General features: G+C 39.4%; 1 protein-coding gene across 3 annotated transcripts in view; it reads right to left on the bottom strand.

Annotated features, from left to right (window-relative positions):
- SLCO5A1 (solute carrier organic anion transporter family member 5A1) overlaps positions 1-21,624 on the bottom strand; it is a 160,022-nt gene that overhangs the window by 12,782 nt on the left and 125,616 nt on the right. For all 3 annotated transcript variants that reach the window (XM_032759602.2, XM_032759603.2, XM_058444088.1), the window contains one exon: positions 1,036-1,195. In XM_032759602.2, the coding sequence (XP_032615493.1) occupies positions 1,036-1,195 (160 nt within the window). The remainder of the gene's footprint in view (positions 1-1,035; positions 1,196-21,624) is intronic.

Genomic DNA, 21,624 nt, shown 5'->3' with positions numbered 1-21,624 from the left:
TCAGACATCAAAAACAACATCCCCAAAACATTCAGTGGATGGTATAATCCCTTATCACCTGCACAGAACAAGCACATGCATTTTAACCTTTTAGTGAAAGCAACTTCGTACAATCTGTTCTTCACAAAGAATCAAACTGGGCTCAATAAGAAACTATGTAGAGGCCGGGCACAGTGGCTCACGCCTGTAATCCCAGCACTTTGGGAAGCCAAGGTGGGCAGATCACCTGAGGTCAGGAGTTCAAAACCAGCCTGACCAACATGGAGAAACCCCATCTCTACTAAAAATACAAAATTAGCCAGGCATGGTGGCACATGCCTATAATCCCAACTACTAGGGAGGCTGAGTCAGGAGAATCATTTGAACCTGGGAGGCGGAGGTTGAGGTGAGCTGAGATCATGCCATTGCACTCCAGCCTGGGCAACAAGAGCAAAACTCCATCTCAAAAAAAAAAGAAACGGTAGAATATGAAAACTTTCTCCCACAGTATTACAGCCCATTTATAATTTACAGGAAAGGGAATTCTCAAAATAGCCTATTCTTGAACTGTCAGAAATATCTTTACTTTGAAAGTTTTTTTTTAAGCCTGAACTGAACTGATAGTCTATGAAAAACGGCCATCACCCATCTTCACAGACTCCAGTCAGGGGAGGTGCTTTCCTATACTCTTTTATCAGCACCAAATGTGGTCATCTTGACCTTCAAATCCATCACAAGGGCCCTGTCAGAGAAACAAATGGCAGGCCTAGAGCTCAACCTTATCAAGTTTCACTGAGTTGGCGCAGAATATAAAGTAGGAGAAGGCTGATATGGAACCAAATCCCTGCACCCAAATGTTCCAGTCATCCCTGGAAAAAAAAAATAATAGCAATGCATAATTTTCTTTCCTCTAGGTTTTCATCAGAGGTATTTTGTAGGTTACTTTGAGCCTCTTGAAAAGAAAGACTGAAGTCATTGTAGTTGCATATGAATTTCATCACATCCTTGTCACAGGATGTTGGACTAACAGAAGAGGAACTTGTGAAATGTACTCACCCCAGTGCTAAGATTACCACTATTAACACAGCCAGCCAGACAAGGGTTAAAGTATGTAATTCCATCTGATCCACAGACTGGCTCATACTCGTGTATTTTACAACCACAATTAACGTTGCAGCTTCCTGTCAGATTCCTATGGGGCATGGTGAGAGAAGGTCTAAGAGAGAAGAGAAGCAGATCATGAGCAACACTTACCAAAATAAAACTCATAGGAAAGGTCTTGAAATTAATAATTTGTCCATTTTAGAGAAAATATTCTTCCCATTGAATCAAAGCCATGATACCCGAAGTAGTCATCCTCAACAATTATTTTTGTGACTTTAAAACAAAACATAAAGAAAAATGTTTCAACTTTCTGGTACTACAGATTCAATGCTTTTTATCAAATTACTGCTCCATATCAATTTCACCCTCCCTCTTGGTGCTATGAACCTGGTCTCAACATCTGGGCTCTGCAATTCTAACCCTAATATAACTACTCAGTGTAGGCACCAGGCTCTACATCTTAACAAATCTGTACCTCAATTTCTTTATAAAATGGAGGAAATACTTTTTGGTATTAAATCAATAACATCACTGTGAGCACATGATCACAGTTAAAATCCATCTATCCCAGTTATTAATATACATTCCTTTGATCAAAAACTTGTATTCTAGAATAAATTATCAAAGAAAGGCATGGGGCTCTAGATAATCAAAATGAAGTATTTTCAAAGATGATTAGGAATCACATTGCTAGTTTGATTTGAACAACCAGAGAATAAAGATTAAGCAGTTCTTCACTCAGGATTGCCCAGGTGTGGATCCACAATCAAATATGGTGGGTTTCTTTTCTTGAGATCATGGTGTCTGATACAAAGAAATGATACCATATGAAAAGCTTGAAGAAAATAAATTCAGGCAACAAATATAGAGGGAAGGAAAGGCAGGTAAGGATATAGGCCTGGGGAGAGGAGTGTAAACAAACAGCAGTGGAAGAGCAGAGGTGCACCTGGGGGATCCACAGGAGAAGGAGAGGGGCTCTGTACTGCTCATACCCCATGACCACTCTTGCTTTTGTGACCACTAGTTTTGTGTATCACTGATGAAATTTTGTTCCCAAGACTATATAAGTTAGCAATAGCAGATCCTTCATCCAACCATCCATTTGTCCATTATCTACCCATTTAACAAATATTTTGGAATGTCTGTTACGTACCAGGTCTTACCTTTTTAAAAATAGATTTAGAGGGGGTAAAAGTACAATTTTGTCATGTGGATATATTGTGTAGTAGTGAAGTTTGGGCTTTTAGTGAACCCATCACCTGACTAATGTACATTGTACTCAATAGATAATTTCTCGGCCCTCAACTCCCTCCCTCGCCACCAAGACTTATCTTTTTTTTTTTTTTTTTTGAGAAGGAGTCTCACTCTGTCACCCAGGCTGGAGTGCAGTGGTGCAATCTCCGCTCACTGCACCCTCCACCTCCCAGGGTCAAGCAATTCGCCTGCCTCAGCCTCCCGAGTAGCTGGGATTACAGGCACCCGCCACCACGCCTGGCTAATTTTTGTATTTTCAGTAGAGATGGGCTTTCACCATGTTGGCCAGGCTGGTCTCGAACTCCTAACCTCGTGATCCACCCCCCTTGGCCTCCCAAAGTGCTAGGATTACAGGCGTGAGCCACCATGCCTGGCCAAGACTTATCTTTAATGACTATGCTAGTACCACTTACACAGTAGCATAGCCCATCCCAACCATGTGTGTTAATTGGTGTTTGTTCAAAGGTTTGTTCAAAGGTTTTTCTCCTGTGGCCTCTTTCAAACTTTGATAATGAGTCCTTAAATTTTAATGGGGGAAAAAATTCAAAACAATATTAAAGTCTTATCAAGAAATCCTCCTAACAATGCAAAGGGCAAATAAATTCTGTTTTTCATTCATGTCACTCCACAGAAAAAAATTATCACAAGACCCCAATAATCATTACATTCACAAACTCCTAGTGTCATATCATCTTCAAGTTTGTATATACCTAAAAAATATTATTCTAGACTAGTGGATCTCCACTGGGTCAATTTTGCCCCCCCCCACCGGGCACCTTTGGCAATGTCAGGAGACAATTTTGGTTCTCACAACCGAGGGGGTGCTACTGGCATCTAATCGGCCACTAGTTCCTACGGAGGTAGGAGGTCAGCGGGACCTGCTTTCTGAGCCCTGGTCACAACCCTGCTGATCAAAACAGGATGTAGCAAAGAAACTGGCCAAAACCAGGAGAACCAAGATGGCAACCAAAGTGACCTCTAGTTGCCTTCATGGCTCATTATATGCTAATTATAATATATTTGCATAAGACACTCCCACCAGCACCATGGCAGTTTATAAATGATGCCATGGCAAACGGCCCAAAAGTTACCTTATATGGTTCTGGGAACTCTCTGCCCCTTTTCCAGAAAGTTTGTGAATAGCCTTGCCCCTTATTTTGTATATAATTAAGTGGGTATAAATATAGCCAGCCAGCAATCCACAAGTGCTTCTCTGGGCCACTCCACCGATGCTCTACGAAGGAGCCATTTTGCTGTACATTGCTGCTCTAATAAACTTGCTGTCTTTCACTGCCAGCTTGCTCTTGAATTCTTTCCTGTGCAAAGCCAAGAACTCCCTCTCGCTGAGACCCAATTTTGAGGTTTTGCCTGCATCACTACAATGCACAGGAAGGCCCCCACCACCTCCCATAATAAGGAATTATCTGGCCTAAATGTCAATAGTACTGAGGATGAGACACTCTGTTTTAGACCAACTTTCACACTGTTCAAGGAGGCAAAAAGTTTTCCTGAGTGTAGGAAACGAGTACAGTCCCAGGTCACCCTGGGGTATGTTTGCTTTTCTTATGAGATCATGGTGTCTGACACAAACAAATGCTACAAAATGAAAGGCTCTACGAAAATCAATACATGCAACAAATATAAATAGCAATGAAAGGAAGTGGGCATTCATGAAAAAGTTATTAGGAGAGAAGGTGATCATGGTACACACACAAAAAGTTGCTGACATGGTTCAATGGTTCATCCTTTATACTGTGCCAAAAATCATTTTTAAAAATAATGATGTCCTGTCTGATTGTCATTCACTCTCCAGAAAACATACTGGATTCTAATAATAGCACAAATGTTTAAACCTGAGTAACACTAAGCAATCTGTCATTAGCCTGAAGTGAGATTAGCATCATGAGAGCACAAAATGCACAAGGACTACTTACTGAAGGCTGCCCTCATCCTTGTGCAAAAGGACTGTGCAGCACCTTCCCAACAAACAAAAAGCATTTCTGGCAAGACATAAAATGCACAAGGGCTTCTTACTGAAGGTAGTCCTCCAAATAAGAGGATCGTGTGAACTCCAGAATCAATGTAAGTGTTAATTCTGAGTGAAGCACGGGGCCTCGATAGCAAATACCTTATAACTGCGTGGTCCACAATGAAAGCCTGAGAGTCACACATTTCATCTCACTATAAAAATCATGGAATTACAGAGCTAGAGCGATGGAGGGATCTCTGAGATTATCTGGCAAATTTGCTAACTTTAAAGAATGGGAAACTATATGAGGTATTGTGGCAAGCCCCACAATCATTGAGGCCTCAAGAAAACCAGCCCTGAGGAGACAGCAAAACAGAAAACAAGTAAAAACAACAACCTTGTTATCCAATCTTTGTTAAATCAATCACTCAGGGATCGACGCTTATGTACAGTAATATATAACAGCAAGACAGATGATTGTTAAACATAATTCAAACACTTTCTGCCATAGGGTCATTACAGCTAAGTATGTAAGAACACAGTGGCCCTCAAAAACCACATTCACACCCCAGCAATTGTGTCCCATCACTCTACCCCAAGACCTAAAGAACACTTGAACTTCCCCATCTAAACATACTTCTACTACATACTTCTACTGGTCTCTATAAATCAAAGAGAAGTCCCCTAACTTTTTTAAGGAACTTCTGCCTCCTTCTGAGTTCCTTTCTATTAAAAGATGTGACAAGTAGAAATCCATACATACTATGCTCATGCCTCGTGGACTAAAAGAACATGATTTACAGAGCAAAAAAAAAAAAAAAAAAAAGAGAGAGAAAACCTCTTTAGCAAAATATACTAATAAACTAGAACAGTATCTTTCTCATAATTTCTTAATCTTCATCAATTTATCTCAGTCTTCAAGAAGACTTCAATGAGAATGTTTCTTTTCAATGCCACTTAAATTTTTGGCTTCATATTAGAACCCTTCCTTGGCTATACAGAGCTATGCAACTTCAGGTTTATAAATATTATTATCATCATCATAATCATCATTATCATTTAAAACTAACATCAGCAGAACCCTATTTTTATTCCATGAATTGCACCCTGAGATCTCAACATAAGTTGTCTCATTCATTCCCCATGAGAATTGTCATTATTATTGCCACGCTTCCATCTTTCAGATGAGGAAATTGAAGATTTGAGGGGATAGGCACTGCCAAAGTCACCCAGCTAGTAAGGGTCAGAAATGGATTTAAACCCAATTTTATCTTTCACCACAGTGTGCATCTGTAAGCCCCAACACTGGCAGGGAAGCTGCCCTAGTTTCAGTCCTCTAGCACAGGGCTTCTGGGTGGCTTATTTCACTTTCTTCTTCCTGGAGAAAGCCCTAATGCAGTTCTTCTGGCACTCTGCTTTCAGTGTTCCTGAGTGTGAGTCGGAAAGAGCTGGGTTCCATTTCATATCCACAATTCACAAGTGCTGTGAATTTCAGATTTTCTATTTGTAAACAGATATCAAAATGTCAGTATCACACGGTTGTTGTGGGGGGTTAGGCGGGTGAATGTATGGCCAGTGTCCAGCATTGTGCCTGGGACATAACACGTGCTAAGATATTGGTGTGCTATCTTTCTGCACTTAACCGAAGCATGAATGAATAGCAGTAACACAATCACAAACACGAGGAGTGTAAAAGGCTACCATGACATTTTTCCTTCCAAAAAGGATAAAGTAGTTTTTAAATTTACTCCTACAGGGAATGGTGGGAAAAGAACTAGATGGAGATCTAGTTTCAGGCCTGCCATTTAGTAGCTATGTGACCTTGGGCCAAATCTTTTCGTCTATGGCTATTAAATACCCCTCCTGACTACACGAAGCAGAGTAAGATTAATCAACAAAGCGCAGTATGTGATAGCGTATGTGCTAGCATAGGTTTAGAAGAGAACTATATTCAAGCAAATTGGGATTACTGTGGCTAATTGTTATTTTTATCATTAAAGCTCCCTTCAGCTTTGTAGACAACAAATTTAAACCAGGTATAACTTGAAACTTATATGTAATAACCCACAATGTGTACAAACTATCTCTTGAAGTCCAAAATCATTTCAAATAAAATAATGGGTCACTTATATGGCTTTCCAAAATATCTTTAGTTATTATTAAAGTAATACATAATCATTGTAGAAATTTTTTAAAATACACAAAGACAAAAAAATTAAACTCACGCATAGTGCTACCACCCAGAGATATCCACTTTTAATGCTTTTAGTATATTTTGTTCTGGTCTTTTTTCAATGTACGTATAGATTAACATTAATAACATATTGCTACCAAGATTGTATGTAAAGTTTTAAATTCTATTTTATCTCCTCCTAACATTACATTATATTGTTATGTTAATATGTTAATATAACATATTTTAACATATAATCATAATATAACATAATATAACATATGTTAATATAAGGGTATAGAAAGGTAAACTTGGTCCTAAGTTTAATGATACTCAGGCATTTTTGAAATAAAAACTTGTCATGTTTTAAGGGCATATATCTTAAAACATGATACCTTACAGACTTCATGTTGGTTTGTTTAGATCTTGGTTACAAAATCTCAAACTTGGCAGAAAGAACATTTGCTTATACTTTTTATCCCCCGATACCCCTAAAACGAGGTAAAACAAATGTTGTTTGTGTCTCCAAATGGAGCCAAAAAAAGATGAACTCATATATTTACATGTAGAAATGAACTCTAAGACTATAAATAAAAGGAGCTAAGATAATCCAAAAACATGTATATCTATGCTCTTTTAAGCAAACTTCTTTTCCCTCTAATTCACAGAAACTTCCGTTAAAATTAGTACTATCTACAATAAATGATTTTGAATGGTGCTAAAATATTTAAACAATGGAGAAAAAACTCTTAAGCAGATTAAGCTACCCATGAGACACAGGCAAGGAGATGAATGGTTTGAATGATATAATTGCTACCAAGATTGTATGTAAAGTTTTAAATTCTATTTTATCTATTCTATTTAAATTCTATTTTATTTAAATTGGAGGATTTAGGAATGACATGGCCAGAAATGCCAGTCAACTGGGAGGGCTGGTCAACTATCTAAAGACACCATGTTTTCCTCTGGTAAAATCAAGTGTGGTGAAGAGGAAGCTGAATTGTGCATGTGGCAAAGGTCTGAATTAACAGACTATATTTATTTAATTTCTGTAGTCTGAATATGATGGGGCAATAAAGCTATATTCAGAGAAGATACTTTAGGGAAATATTTTGGAGCTGGGTGGGACTGAGTGAATCATCCTGTCCAACAGTCTCGGCCAAGAGCAGAAAACTGAGAAAACTCTTCCTGGTCATTTGGTAGCTCAAGAATCACCCCGGGAAAAGTTTCAGCTCAGTAGCTCAAGTCACAAACCCAGATAATATAATAGATTTTGCTTTAAGTTCAAAAAGATGGTAATTGGTAAATGAAAGATAGTCATAGACAGTAAGTAAGTCCTAAGCGATTTATCAGCACATAGCACTGGTTAAAAACTCTTTACACAGACATCAGACTTCACCCCATTTAAAAAAATTATTTGAAGAAAAGGCAGAGTGAGGGGCAATAACTCACATTACACAATGTATTTATGAAAGCATCACTTAACCAAAGTTTTCATGGTCAATGCCAGCTCTTTCAGGTCCAAGGTGATTAGGACACACCTGTTTGAAGTACAGTCTGCCAGCCACAGAGAGGAAGCAAAACACATTTCTTAATTAAAACTGGAGGAAAATTGTGGGTGCTGGGAATGTAATTATGTGAGTTGTAAATGGGCCAGGATTTTGCTAGAGCTCTCACAATCTTTCAAAATGAAAACTCATCAGATTTTTAAGTCTGAAGTTTCTATTTTATTTTATCGTGGTTAGAATACCTAACATGAAATCTACCTTCTTAACAAAGTTTTAAGTGTACAATATAGTATTGTTGACTCTAGACTTGATGTTGAACACCAGATCCCTAGAGCTTATTCATCTTGCTTGATTAAAACTATGTGACTCCTGATTAGTAACAACCCATTTCCCAATCCCCCCAGCCTTGATGACCACCATTCTAACTCTTTGAGTCTATGAATTTGACTCTTTTAGTTACCTCATGTAAGTGAAATCTGTGACCAGCTTTTTTCACTCAGCATGATGTCCTCGAGGTCCATCCATGTTGTTGCATATTGCAGAATTTCCTTCTTTTAAGGCTGAATAGTGTTCCATTGTATGTATATAGTCATGTGTCACTTAACGACAAGGACACATTCTGAGAAATGCATCTCCAGGTGATTTCATCGCTGTACAAATGTCGTAGAATGCACTTACACAAACCTAAGTGGCCTAGCCTACTACACTCTTAGGCTATACAGTATAGACTATTGCTCCTGGGCTACAAACCTGTACAGCATGTTTGTGTACTGAATACCGTAGGCAATTACAACACAATGGCAAGGAATTGTGTGTCTAAACATAGGAAAACTACAATAAAAATAAAGTATAAGACCGGGCACGGTGGCTCACGCCTGTAATCCCAGCACTTTGGGAGGCCAAGGCAGGCGGATCACAAGGTCAGGAGATCAAAACCATGCTGGCTAACACAGTGAAACCCCATCTCTGCTAAAAATACAAAAAAATTAGCTAGGCGTGGTGGCAGGTGCCTGTAATCTCAGCTACTTGGGAGGCTGAGGCAGGAGAATGGCATGAACCCAGGAGACGGAGCTCGCAGTGAGCCGAGATCGTGCCACTGCACTCCAGCGTGGGCAACAGAGCGAGACTCCATCTCAAAAAATAAAAAAGTATAAAAAAAAGATACACCTGTATAAAGCATTTATCATGAATGGAGCTTGCAGGACTGGAAGTTGCTCTGGGTGAGTGAGTGAGTGAGTGAGTGAGTGGTGAGTAATGTGAAGGCCTAGGACACGACTGTGCACTGCTGTAGTCTTCATAAACTCTGTACACTTAGGCTACCCTAAATCCATTAAAAACCACTGTTCTTTCTTCAATAATAAATTAACCTTAGCTTACTATAATTTTTTTTACTTTATACACTTTGTAATTATTTTTTAGGTTTTTGACTCTTCTGTAATAGCACTTAGCTTAAAGCACACATTGAACTGTGGTACAAAAGTATTTTTTCTTCATATCCTTATTCTACAAACTGTTTTCTTTTTTTGCCGTTTTAAACTTTTTCTTAAAAACTATGACACAAACACACACATTAGCCTACACCTACACAGGGTCAAGATCTTCAGTATCACTGTCTCCCACCCCCACATCTTGTCTCAAGATCTTCAGGGACCATAACATGCATGGAGCTGTCATCTCCTAAGATAACAATGCCTTCTTTTGGAATACCTCCTGAAGAACCTGCCGGAGGCTGTTTCCCAGCTGACTTTTTTAATACGTAGAAAGAGTATGCATTAAAATAATGATTAAAAGTATAGTATAGTAAATGCATAAACCAATAACACAGGTGCTTATTATCAAGTACTATGTACTCTACACAGCTAGATGTGCTGTACTACTGCAGGACTGCCAGCACAGTAGGTTTCTTTACACCAGCAGCACTCCAAACTCATGACCAACGCATTGCACTTCGACCTTATGACTACAATATCATTAGACAATAGGAATTTTTCAGCTCCATTACAATCTTACAGGACGACTATTGTATATGTGGCCCATCACTGACTGAAACGTTGTTATGTGATGCATGAACATACCACATTTTCTTTGTCCATTCACCTGTCTATGGACATTTAAGTTGTTTCTATATCTTGGCTGTCAAATCTGAATTTTCTAAGAAAACCACTAATAACACATTAGGTTCATTCTACAAAAACACCGTGATTCCATTTTGGCTTCACAGGAAAAGCTCATTCTCCAAAAACATCCCAACCCCATCTCAGGCACTTAGGTGACTCATGAGTACTTGATACTAATCAAAGATGGGTCAGTCATTAAGTCCTTTTAATGTTAGAAAATTCACCATGCCTGTAAACCTGAAGCCCTTCACATAAACTTTAATGAATGGAACTGGCTTATATAGCATGCTTTCTTCTTTGTATTTTTTTCTTCTGTCAGAATAGTGTAATAATCAAAAGTATTTCAGCATTGCATCCAGAATCAAAGAAGCCTAATTTCAAACCCTAGCTCAGCCATTTTCTAGCTATGTGACTTCAAGCAAGTTTTTTAGCCTCTCTGAGACTTTATCCTCATTAATGAGAAAAATATCACTAAATAGTTATTTATCAATTGCTTACAATTTATGCATTTTATCCCTTTTTATCCTCCCTATAATCCTAAGAGATGAGTACTATAATTGATCACATCTTAATGTTGAAGAAATTGAGGCACAGAAAGGTTAAAGAATTGGCCAAGTATCTTACTCAATCCTCACATCAATCCAACTAGATAGATACTATCTGTAGTCTCACCTTAAAGATGTAGAAACCAAGCCCAGAAAAGTCAAATAATTTGCCCATACCCAGACAGCCAGTATGTGGCAAGGCTCAGGTGAAAACCTAGACTGGCTGGTGTGAGAACCACAGAGCAAATGCTGTAGGCATGCACAGCGTGTAGCATGATGCCTGTAACTCAGCTGCTTTGAAATATCAGGAAACTATGCAGTACTGAGAAGTAGATACATCCCCAATAGCTCATTCAGCAAGAAGGTTGTGTGTGCATGCAGGTGCATACATGCATGAAATACACAATTTAAAACAGCACCTCAGTGAGGTGTTCAGAAAGAATGCAAACTCTGACATAAATCATCTAGATTGGATTCAGCTCCACTCCTTATTAACTGATGAGTTTGGATAAATCACTTAATTTCTAAGCCTCAGGTTCTTTAACTAAAACATAGATAATAATATAAACAGTAGAGGGATGTTGTATGCATAAGACCATAAGACATGTGTAAGTGCCAATCACACTGAACCAAACATGTACCTTACAAAGACTCCTCTCTTCAGTGCCACTCGCTTCGTCTTTCTCTTTATTGACTTGAAAGGGAAAAAAAGCCACATGCAAGTCTTAAAATCATGCAGAACAAGAAAGTTTTTACTAGGCAGGCCAGCCACATACTGTTGAGAAGGTTGTACACTGCACAAGGGCACCCAGCCAAGGGAGCAAGGTGAAATGTAGCTCACACTCTGCTCGGAGAAAGGATTCCATTTTTGTTCACACAAAGGTATCTGCTACTCTAAAAGTGGCACGCCTACACAGCTGCACCACCCAGTAGTGTTTTCATTAAGCCATTCTAGACTATATTCCTAGGACTTGGGAAAACAGAAAAATTCTCCATGGAAACTGAGTTATTCTTTTGCTACAATTTATAAACTTCCTTTAAAGTCAGACTGCAAATACTAAAACAACTGGGTCCTTGCAGCAGCTTCCAGCACTCTTAATCAGGTTACTTGTTCTAGACTGAATACACCTAAGTGAGAAAAGGTGTACCATAATTCATGGATTAGATAACAAAGATGTAAATTGCCGTCGAGTTCTTAAGACTTGCAGCCTCACTCTATGAGTAACATCCCTGAGCAGAGATAGGTGCCAGACATTCATTCATCTATTAAAGAAGAAAATGGAATTACTCTACATGATCCAGAAAGGGAGTAGAGATAAGAAACTAACTTTTTTCAGCATATACAAAGTGCTAGATTCTGTGCTAGGAAATATGAGAACCTTCCCTATATCATCCTCATTATCAAAACTACAAATATTTGTTTAAAATATTCACATGATTTAAACTAAAGGTTGTCAGGCGTGGTGGCTCACATCTGTAATCCCAGCACTTCGGGAGGCTGACGCAGGCAGATCACCTGAGGTCAGGAGTTCAAGACCAGCCTGGCCAACAAGGTGAAACCCCATCTCTACTAAAAAATACAAAAATTAGCCGGGCATGTTGGTGGGACCTGTAATCTCAGCTACTCAGGAGGCTGAGGCAGGGAGAATTGCTTGAACCCAGGGGGAGGAGGTTGCAGTGAGCCGAGATTGTGCCACTGCACTTTAGCCTGGACGACAGAGCGAGATTCCATCTCAAAAATAAAAAATAAAAAAAATGAAAGGTTGAGGATGAGAGAAGGAGACATTGACCTCTTTTTTTTTTTTTAACCCTTCCGCGCTATTTTAATGTTTCAACCAAATGTATAAGTAATTATGCTGGTAACCAGGAGAGATGAACTTTAATTATGCTCGTGACCAGGAGAGATTGACACTATCACCAATTTTATATATGAGAAACCCAAGACTCAACAATGTTATGTAATTTGTTTGCAAGGTCACACAGTTAGGAAATGATGGAGCCAGTACTTGCCTTTGAAAACAATACTGTGTTAGACAAATGAGTTTGAGGGGATGGAAGAAAGAAGTTCAGAAAGTTCATTCTTCATAACCTCTTCTGTAACTAACATGGGCTACTAGGTTGTCTGCTAAGAAAAACAAGACCAGAGTATGATAAAGGACTTGAAGAAATGGGTTTAAAAATAAAAACATGGGCATGAGAAAGAAAGCTGACTGGGATGAAGTAAATGGATTGCTCAGCAAAGATGAGGGCCTGCTAAGATTGGAACTCATAAATTTGTAATGGAGCCAATCAGCACATTATATAATTTTTTCCCAGTAGGGCTGGGCAAGCCCAGCAGCAGGTGATTCAGGATGGATGAGGTAGGTGTGGTGTTAAGCAGGGGCTTTAAGAGTCTTGAGGAAACTTGCCGTTTAAAAGCAGGTAAGGCATGGACTGTGCCTTCCGTTCCCTTCTGAGAACACACTTGAAATAAAAGCAGAGTAGGGTTAAAATGAAAGCATGACACCAAACTTCACAAAAATGGCAAGTGGATAGGCGTGGGTTTATGTGAAACAGGCAGAGGCCACCTTGGAGAAAGAGGAGCCAGCCTGCCCAGTTGAATCTCCACGGGCCCTGAGCTCAGAGTGAGCAGGTGTGACAGAAGGGCAAAAGTGAGATGTGGAGAAAAAAACTGTGAGCGTCCCTGGAGATCTAAGGAAGAGAAAATTGCATCAGTGCGCCCTTCTATTCTCATTTATCCGTTCCCTCCCATCTCCAATTTATGGCCCAGAAATTCATCAGGAAGTGCTTCTCTAAGGAACCTGGAAGAAATTTAAAAAGCTAAACTTCTACTCTAGACGTTGAGAACTCTGAATAAAATCCCCTCGTTCTTATATTTGAGGTAGAGGGAGAGGAAAGACACCATCTGAGATATGCTAGGCTGAGTATTGTCACCTGCAAAGCCCAGAATAAACAAACAGAAAAACTGATTCTTTAAAACAAAATGATAAAATGCAAGGCACAAAAACAAAGTTAAAAAAAAAGATTCTAATTTTATGTGCAGAGAGATCTGAGAAGACATTACTCCATAAAACAACACCAGAATGCTATGAAAAGGGAACACTCAGAATACAGCAAAGAAAAAAATCCTCAAAATAAAAAATGTACATAAAGATAGAAAACAAGGCTTACAAAAATCTCTCATAGCAAAAGACAAAAGCATGCAATAGGAGAGAATAAATTAAACACAGAGGCAACCAGTCCATACGTTCCAACATCTGACTAACAGGAGTACTAGAGAACACAGGGAAAAGAGAAAACGAGTTTTGAAAAAAAAAGACGTGTTGCATTAAAAGGGTTCAGAAAGTGCCTAGTACAATGAATGAACAAAGCCTTGTGCCGAGGCACTCATTCATTCATTCATTCATTCATTCACACAACAAATATCATACATGTTTTAGATGGTGAGGATGCAACTGTTATATAGATAGCTGGGCCAGGCACGGTGGCTCATGCCTGTAATCCCAGCTACTCGGGAGGCTGAGGCAGGAGAATTGCTTGAACCTGGGAGGTGGAGGTTGCAGTGAGCCGAGATTGTGCCACTGCACTCCTGCCTGGGTGACAGAGCGAGATTCTGTTTCAAAAAAAAAAAAATTTTATATATATCTATATACACAGCTCTACGAACTGTGCCCAAGGAGCTCATATTTTAGACAGAGGGGACAAAAGCAAAGCAAATCATTAAATGAGATAATTTCAGATAATGTTAAGTGCCATGAGGAAACTAAGGAGAAATAATGTAATCAAGAGTGGGGGGACAGTGGGCTCCCCTAGATTGGGCAGAGATGGAAAGCCTCTCTGAGAAGGTGGCATTGAGATTATAAGAAGGCTCCAGCCATGACAAAATCTGAGGGTAAAGCATTCCTTATGAAATTTCACAACACCTTGAAAAAAAGTATTCTGAAAACTTCCAAATAAAGTTAGCCACAGAGAAATTTGAACTAAGGCTGAAATTACATTTTTTATCAGCAACAGAACATGCTAGATGAAAAATAAAGCAATGGTTTCAAAGTCCCCAGAAAGATAATTTTTTTATTTTTACTTGTTTGTTTGTTTGTTTTAATTTTTTTTAACTTATTTTAGGTTCAGGGGTACGTGTGCAAGTTTATTATATGGGTAAGTTATGTGTTAAGCAGGTTTGGTGGACAGACATTTCATCACTCAGGTAATCAGCATAGTACTCAATGGGCAGTTTTTCAATCCTCTCCCTCTTCCCACCCTCCAGTGTTGACCCCGGTGTCTGTTGTTCCCTTCTTTGTGTCCATGTGTACTCAGTGTTTAGCTTCTAAGTGAGAACATGCGGTATTTGGTTTTCTGTTCCTGCGTTAGTTTGCTTAGGATAATGGCCACCAGCTCCATCCATGTTGCTGCAAAGGGCATGGTCTCATTCTTTTTCATGGCTGCATAGTATTTCATGGTGTGTATATACCACATTTTCTTTATGTAGTCTCTTATTGATGACCGTTTAGATTGATTCCATGTGTTTGCTATTGTGAATAATACTGCAATGAACATATGTGTGCATGTGTCTTTATGGTAGAATTATTCATATTCCTTTGGATATATAACCAGTAATGGGATTGCTGGGTTGAATGGTAATTCTGTTTTAAGTTCTTCGAGAAACCATCAAACTGCTTTCTACAATGGCTAAATTAATTTACACTCCCACCAGCAGTGTATAAGCATTTCCTTTTCTCCACAACCTTGCCAGCATCTGTTATTTTATTACTTTTTAATAAGAGCCATTCTGACTGATGTGAGATGGCGTCTCACTGTGGATTTGATTTGCACTTCTCTAGTGACTAGCGATGTTGAGCATTCTTTCATGTGCTTGTTGGCTGTGTGTATGTCTTCTTTTGAAAAGTGCCTTCTCATATCTTTGCCCACTTTTTAATGGGGCTGATAATTTTTTAACCTAGAATTCTATGCCTGCTTAAACTATCACTTCAATGTGAAAGAACAAAGATGCTTTAATATGCTCACAGGCTCAGAAATACTTTCTTCCCATGTATCCTTTCCATGGAAGTTATCTGAGGTTTTTTTCTGGCAAAATGAGGAGTTACCAAATAAATAAACAAACAAAAACTAGTGGATACAACTGAGGAAACTTCTGAAAGGAGGTCCCAGGATGTAAGTTATGTCAACCAAGCAAGCAGTCCAAAGTGAAGCGGGAGGATGGAGTTCAGGGAAAGAGGAAGATTTAGTAAAACAGAAAGCGTGATTGAGAACTTAGAAAAACATACGGGCATGAATCAAGGCAAGTAGCAAGAGAAAGAAGAGGCCCTTAGACCTCGAGGACAGTAACACAAGGAAGATACGGTCCAACTATGACACAATTTTAAGCAAATTCTCATCCCTTCTCTACTTAGGTAACTGCTCCTTCCCTCATACTCCCTGTATTCTGGAGAAAATGAAGCAAAGGCTGTGGCGTAAGAGCACCACACATAAAGGAGAAGTTCGGTGAGATGCTAGAATGGTGACAGGAAAGGTAGGTAAAAGCCTGCAAAATGAACAGTGAGGACCCGAGTCCATTCCCCCAACTCTCAGCTCTAGGATGCCAGCAGCAAGGCTTACAAGCCTGCAGTCCTCCCCAGCAGGGCCCTAGCAGGAGAGAAAGGAGCATCCATCTCTTGAGGAACTGAAGCACCTCAGAGGTAAGACCTTGGGTTCTGACACTGCAGCACCCTCATGAAAACTCCAGTTGTATCCACCTCCCACAGCGAGACCTACCAGATGACAAGCCCTACCCTCATACACGCACAGCAACTGCTCAGCTTTTTAAGTTCTCATTCTTTAATACCAAGAGCAAGCTAAGGATCACCAGAAATTTAAACAGAGCTGCTAACACAATCAAGACAGCAAAATAAACAGAAAGTTAGGCACTCATAGGACACAGAGACAAATTAGGAAAGAAAAGGAAATCTAAATAATGTTGGAAAAGTAAGAGAAAATATCACTCATAAAGCAAGATGGCTAGAAACAAGGGGCATTCTGAAATCCAGCAAGAATTTTGAAATTAAAAATATGATAGGCTGGGTGAGGTGGCTCACGCCTGTAATCGCAGCGCTTTGGGAGGCCAAGGTGGGCAGACCGCTTGAGCTCAGAAGTTCAAGACCAGCCTGGGCAACATAGTGCGACCCCATCTCTACAAAAAATTATCCCAGTGTAGTGGTGGACACCTGTAGTCCAAGCTACTCAGGTGGATAAGGTGGGAGGATCACTTGAGTCCAGGAGGCAGAGATTGCAGTAAGCCATGATCGTGCCACTGCACTCCAGCCTGAATGACAGAGCAAGACCCTGTTTCGAAAAACTAAAGATGACAGCCAAAATAAAGAATTCAACAGAGGACTTAGAAGATAAAATGCAAGAAATCTTTTTTAAAAGTAGAACAGAAAAGTACATATGAAATGGTGATAAATAATAAGGAAAGGAGGATATGAGAGTAATTTGGCTGACACCTGCCACCACATTGATTGTCAGGGTTGATTCAGCTGATCTGGCTGAATAGACGGGTGTCCCCCTGCCTCCCTCAGTGCTCCACCTGCATCCTTCCTGAAGCTGCACACTTGGTCAAAGAGGGCAACCTTCTCTGATAGAGGAGGATCATTCTTTGGTCAAAGGCATGCAAAAAGTTGCCAGTATCCCCAAACAAGAATAAGAAAAGGAGAGATCAATGAAGGGGAGAATGAGAAAAAAATGGCAAGGAGAAAAAAGAAATTAAAGTTTAAAAACAGACCTGAAAAATATAGTCTCCAGTCAGAAAGAGCTCACCATGTGCCTAGCAAAAAATCAAAATGATCCATCTCAAAACACATCATAGTAAAATTCTGAAATACTAGCAATAAAAGGAAGCTCCCAGGAAGGAAAAATACATCTCATACAAAGCAATGGGAAAAAGAAAAGCCAGAGTTCCAACAAAAGCATTAGAAATTAGATGACAATGGGACAAAAACTTCAAAACTCTGAGTAAAAATGACTCATCCAAAATTTCAGCCAACTTGGCAATCAAATGTAACAGTGTGTATGTGTGTGTATATATTTCTATATAATATTTATCAATATATATCACAAAAAGTCTCCCAAGAAACCAAAGTGACAGCCTATACAGCCTTTTTGTAGCTACTGGAGGATGTGCTCCATCAAAATGAGGGAGTAAATCAAAAAAGAGGACTCCGCAGAGTCCAAAACACAAAGGATCAATACAGAGAGAGGCAAAGGAATTCTCAGGATGACAGCCGGGCAGGCAGCCTAGAAACATTGTGTCCAGATGAGAGTAGGGGGACTGTGGGCCCTGATGACTCCAAGGAGTGGGGAAATGGAACCCTGAGCTCATCAGATAGGTGGAAGGTCATGTTGAGATATTTTTTGAGCTCTCAGAGGGTGTGGGAAACTTGATGCAGATTCAAAGAAAACAAAGTAAATGAAAATAAGGCAACTATTAATTCCAGGAAAATCAGTGTTACACAAATAAGGAAATCTAATCATGATACTGTAAACCAAAAATAAAATTCTAAGGCCCCCCAACCAACTGAATGGACTTCCTTCTCAGCCAGGGCTATTTAAAATTTAACCTGAGATATTAGTTCAGGCCAGGATGGGAAGTGGGGAGTCTGACATGCCTCATTATCCCTCTCCGACATTAACATCAACACAGACTTGAAGTCTGATAAGAAACAATTTACAGTCTATTCTCTCTGAAGCCTGCTACTGGAAGGCTTCCTCTGCAAATAAGAACTTGGGTCTCCACAGTCCTTTATCTTAACCCAGACATTCCTTCCTATGGATCCCAGATCTTTAGATAAACTCAACCAATTGTCATCCAGGAAATTTTTCCATCTACCTAAAAGCTGGAGGCCCCTGCTTCAAGTTGTCCCGCCTTTCTGGACCAAACCAATGTACTTCTTAAATGTATTTGATTGAAGTCTCATGTTTCCCTAAAATGTATAAAACCAAGCTGCACCTCGACCACCTTGGGAACATGTTCTCAGGACTTCCTGAGGGCTGTGTCCCAGGCCATAGTCATTCATGTTTGGCTCAGAATAAATCTCTTCAAATATTTTACAGAGTTCAACTCTTTTCACTGACAATACACATGTCATAAATTTAACATGAAAATACCAAAAAAGGATTTGACCACAATTTGTAAAGGTAAAGTGAAACTCATTTGCCAAGCTAGGAAGTCACAAATAATACCTTAGTTTGATTAATTTATATAGTATTTCTGTAAAATACAGAGATACATTGTAGAAGAAACAGCTAAAAATAATTTAAAATTATTGCCCCTGCAAATCAGAGTTAGTCATAAGACTGCTGGGTTTTTGTTATGAACTTTTTAATTCTATTTATGTTCTCTAATTTTAATAAAAAATAATTTGATAGAAATAGAAATTATTCTTAATTTATTAGTGATGACTAATGACAAGAGCTAGCCTTCAGTGCCTCACACTGAGCTGAGAGCTTTACATGTGCTACACACATAAATAACCCTTGTCCACAACCTTCTAAGATTGCTGCTAACATCAACCCAATTTACAGAAGTAGATATTGAGGTTTAGTGTTAAGCAACCAGCCAAGCAGAGTCAAGATCCAAATTCTAATTCCACTCCAGAGCCTGAGTTCTTATTCCACTCCAGAGCCTGAGTTCTTATTCTATACTGCTTTTCCATTTTTAAAGACTTTATTGTTTGTGCCATCCTATTAGGCACTATCAAGAAGCCACATACCCGGTACACGCATCTTACACACACACACACACACACACACACACACACCGATGTCTTCTGGTAGAAAAATAACTCCCAGGACAAAAGATGGCACAGTATTCTGTAATCTAAATAAACTCTGATTTGTTATTCCTTCTCCTCGCCCCCAAACACTCTAAATTGGCTAGATGAAATCAAAGCTTTTGTTATTCAAATGCAAAGTGGAATATTTTAGAACATAAAACTCCACTGAGAAACAAAAGGAAACAGAAGTGTTTCTTGGCACCAAGCACCAAAACTTGGACAATGAAGCTCTGTTAAATTAGCAGATCCTAACAAAACTACATGTAGTTAAGAAGTAAAGGTTGGCTGGGCACAGTGGCTCATGCCTGTAATCTCAGCACTTTGGGAAGTTGGGGCGGGAGGATCATTTGAGCTCAGGAGTTTGAGACCAGCCTGGGCCACAAAGTAAGACCTCATCTCTACAAAAAAATACAAAAAATTAGCCAGACATGGTGGTGCATGCCTATAGACTCTCCCTACTTGGGAGGCTGAGGATAGAGGATCCCTGGAACCTGGGAGGTTGAGGCTGCAGTGAACCATGAGTACACCACTGCACTCCAGCCTGGGGAACAGAGAGAGACTCTGTTTCAAAAAAAAAAAAAAAGAAAAAAAAAAGAAATAAAAGTTAAGGTTTTCATAACTCTCACAGAAGAGCTTTCCATCTTCTTTCGGTGAGGGTGTGGGGAAAACAGCACTCATATCCATTGCTGGTGAGGGCAAAAATTGGTACAATACCTGTGGAGGTAATTTGGTACTATTTATTCTATCTCACTTCTGAGAATTTATCCTGCACAAACAGAGCACACAGGAGAAGTGATAAATGCCTTGAAGTTATTTATTGCAGCATTGCTTTTAACAACTAAAAATTAACTGGGCACAGTGCCATGTGCCCATAATCCCAGCTACTTGGGAGGCTGAGACAGGAGGCTCACTTGTGACCAGGAGTTCGAGACCAGCCTGGGCAACATAGTGAGACCATGTCTATAAATACATAAATAAATACATACAATTAAAGATTAGGAACAAACCATTGCCCACCAAATGGGGTCAGGTTAAATACAAAGTGGAATACAATGGAACGCTATGCAGTGGTTAAAGGCAGTGCTTGTGGGCACAGACACTGTAGCCAAATTTCTTGAGGTTAAGTCTTGGGTTCTGGGCAGTGCTGCACTGGAGGCAGCCACCCTGGATGACAAGATTCTACTGTGAAATTCTAAGGGATTTTGTCAATTGTTTGTTTAACACAACTATTTTTAAAAATTAAATGATACAAACATACAATTAAGTGATATTAAAGACAAGGATAGTAAATATGTAAAACTCATCATCTTCTAATTATTTTACCATCATTATCTATGCTCCTGCCTAGGCTATTTAAGTCTATTCTACCTGTATGATAGAAACATTATACGATGGTGTGTGACTGAGCACCTCCTCCCAACTCGGTGTTCAGGGTCGACAAGTTGGTGACATGAAATCAGCCACAGAGGTGTATTTACACCTCAGAATTGCCAAATGCCACAAATCGGGGCTTTTTTTTACTTTTTACTTTTTGTATAAACGGGTTACCACTATGTTGCGCAGGCTGGTCTTGAACTCCCAGTCTCGAGTTGTTCTCCTGCGTCAGCCTCCCCCAAGTGCTGGGGTTACAGGTCTGGGCCACTGCACCAGCCATGAGCCTTTTTTAGAGAGCCATTTAAGCATCTGTCAGCAGTCCACTGGTTACATGTGATCAGTACCTCCGTTTTGCTATCTGTAAACTCAGGATGATAACAGCACCTATTTGATAGGTTATTGAGAGGATTCATGGATTAACATATGTAAAGCACTTAAGAGAATGCTCAGCCTGCAATACAGTCATGGTAAGGGGGAGTTATGCTTCAGATTGTTACTACCAGTATAGAGAGATCTCCAAGCTATATTGCTCCATTTTTTAAAAGCTCAGCAAAGCATGTATGAATGCTCTATTTTAGATACAAAAGAGGGACAATTGAAAATACATATCCACAATGTCTTAAATAAAGAAGCCTTGGAAGGATATGCACAAAAATGAATGAAAAGGGTTTTACCTGTTTCATCTTCAGTTGGAGGGATGGGAAGAGCTACGTGGATGGAGGACTTGGGTAAGAGCAAGAGGTTTCATTGTACCTTGTATTTTCATTGAATTTTAT

The sequence above is a fragment of the Hylobates moloch genome, unplaced genomic scaffold, assembly GCF_009828535.3.
Source record: "Hylobates moloch isolate HMO894 unplaced genomic scaffold, HMol_V3 SCAFFOLD_9, whole genome shotgun sequence".
In the NCBI taxonomy this organism is placed as follows: Eukaryota; Metazoa; Chordata; class Mammalia; order Primates; family Hylobatidae; genus Hylobates; species Hylobates moloch.
The sequence above is the reverse complement of the archived record's forward strand: the minus strand, read 5'-3'. Positions and strand labels throughout refer to the sequence as shown.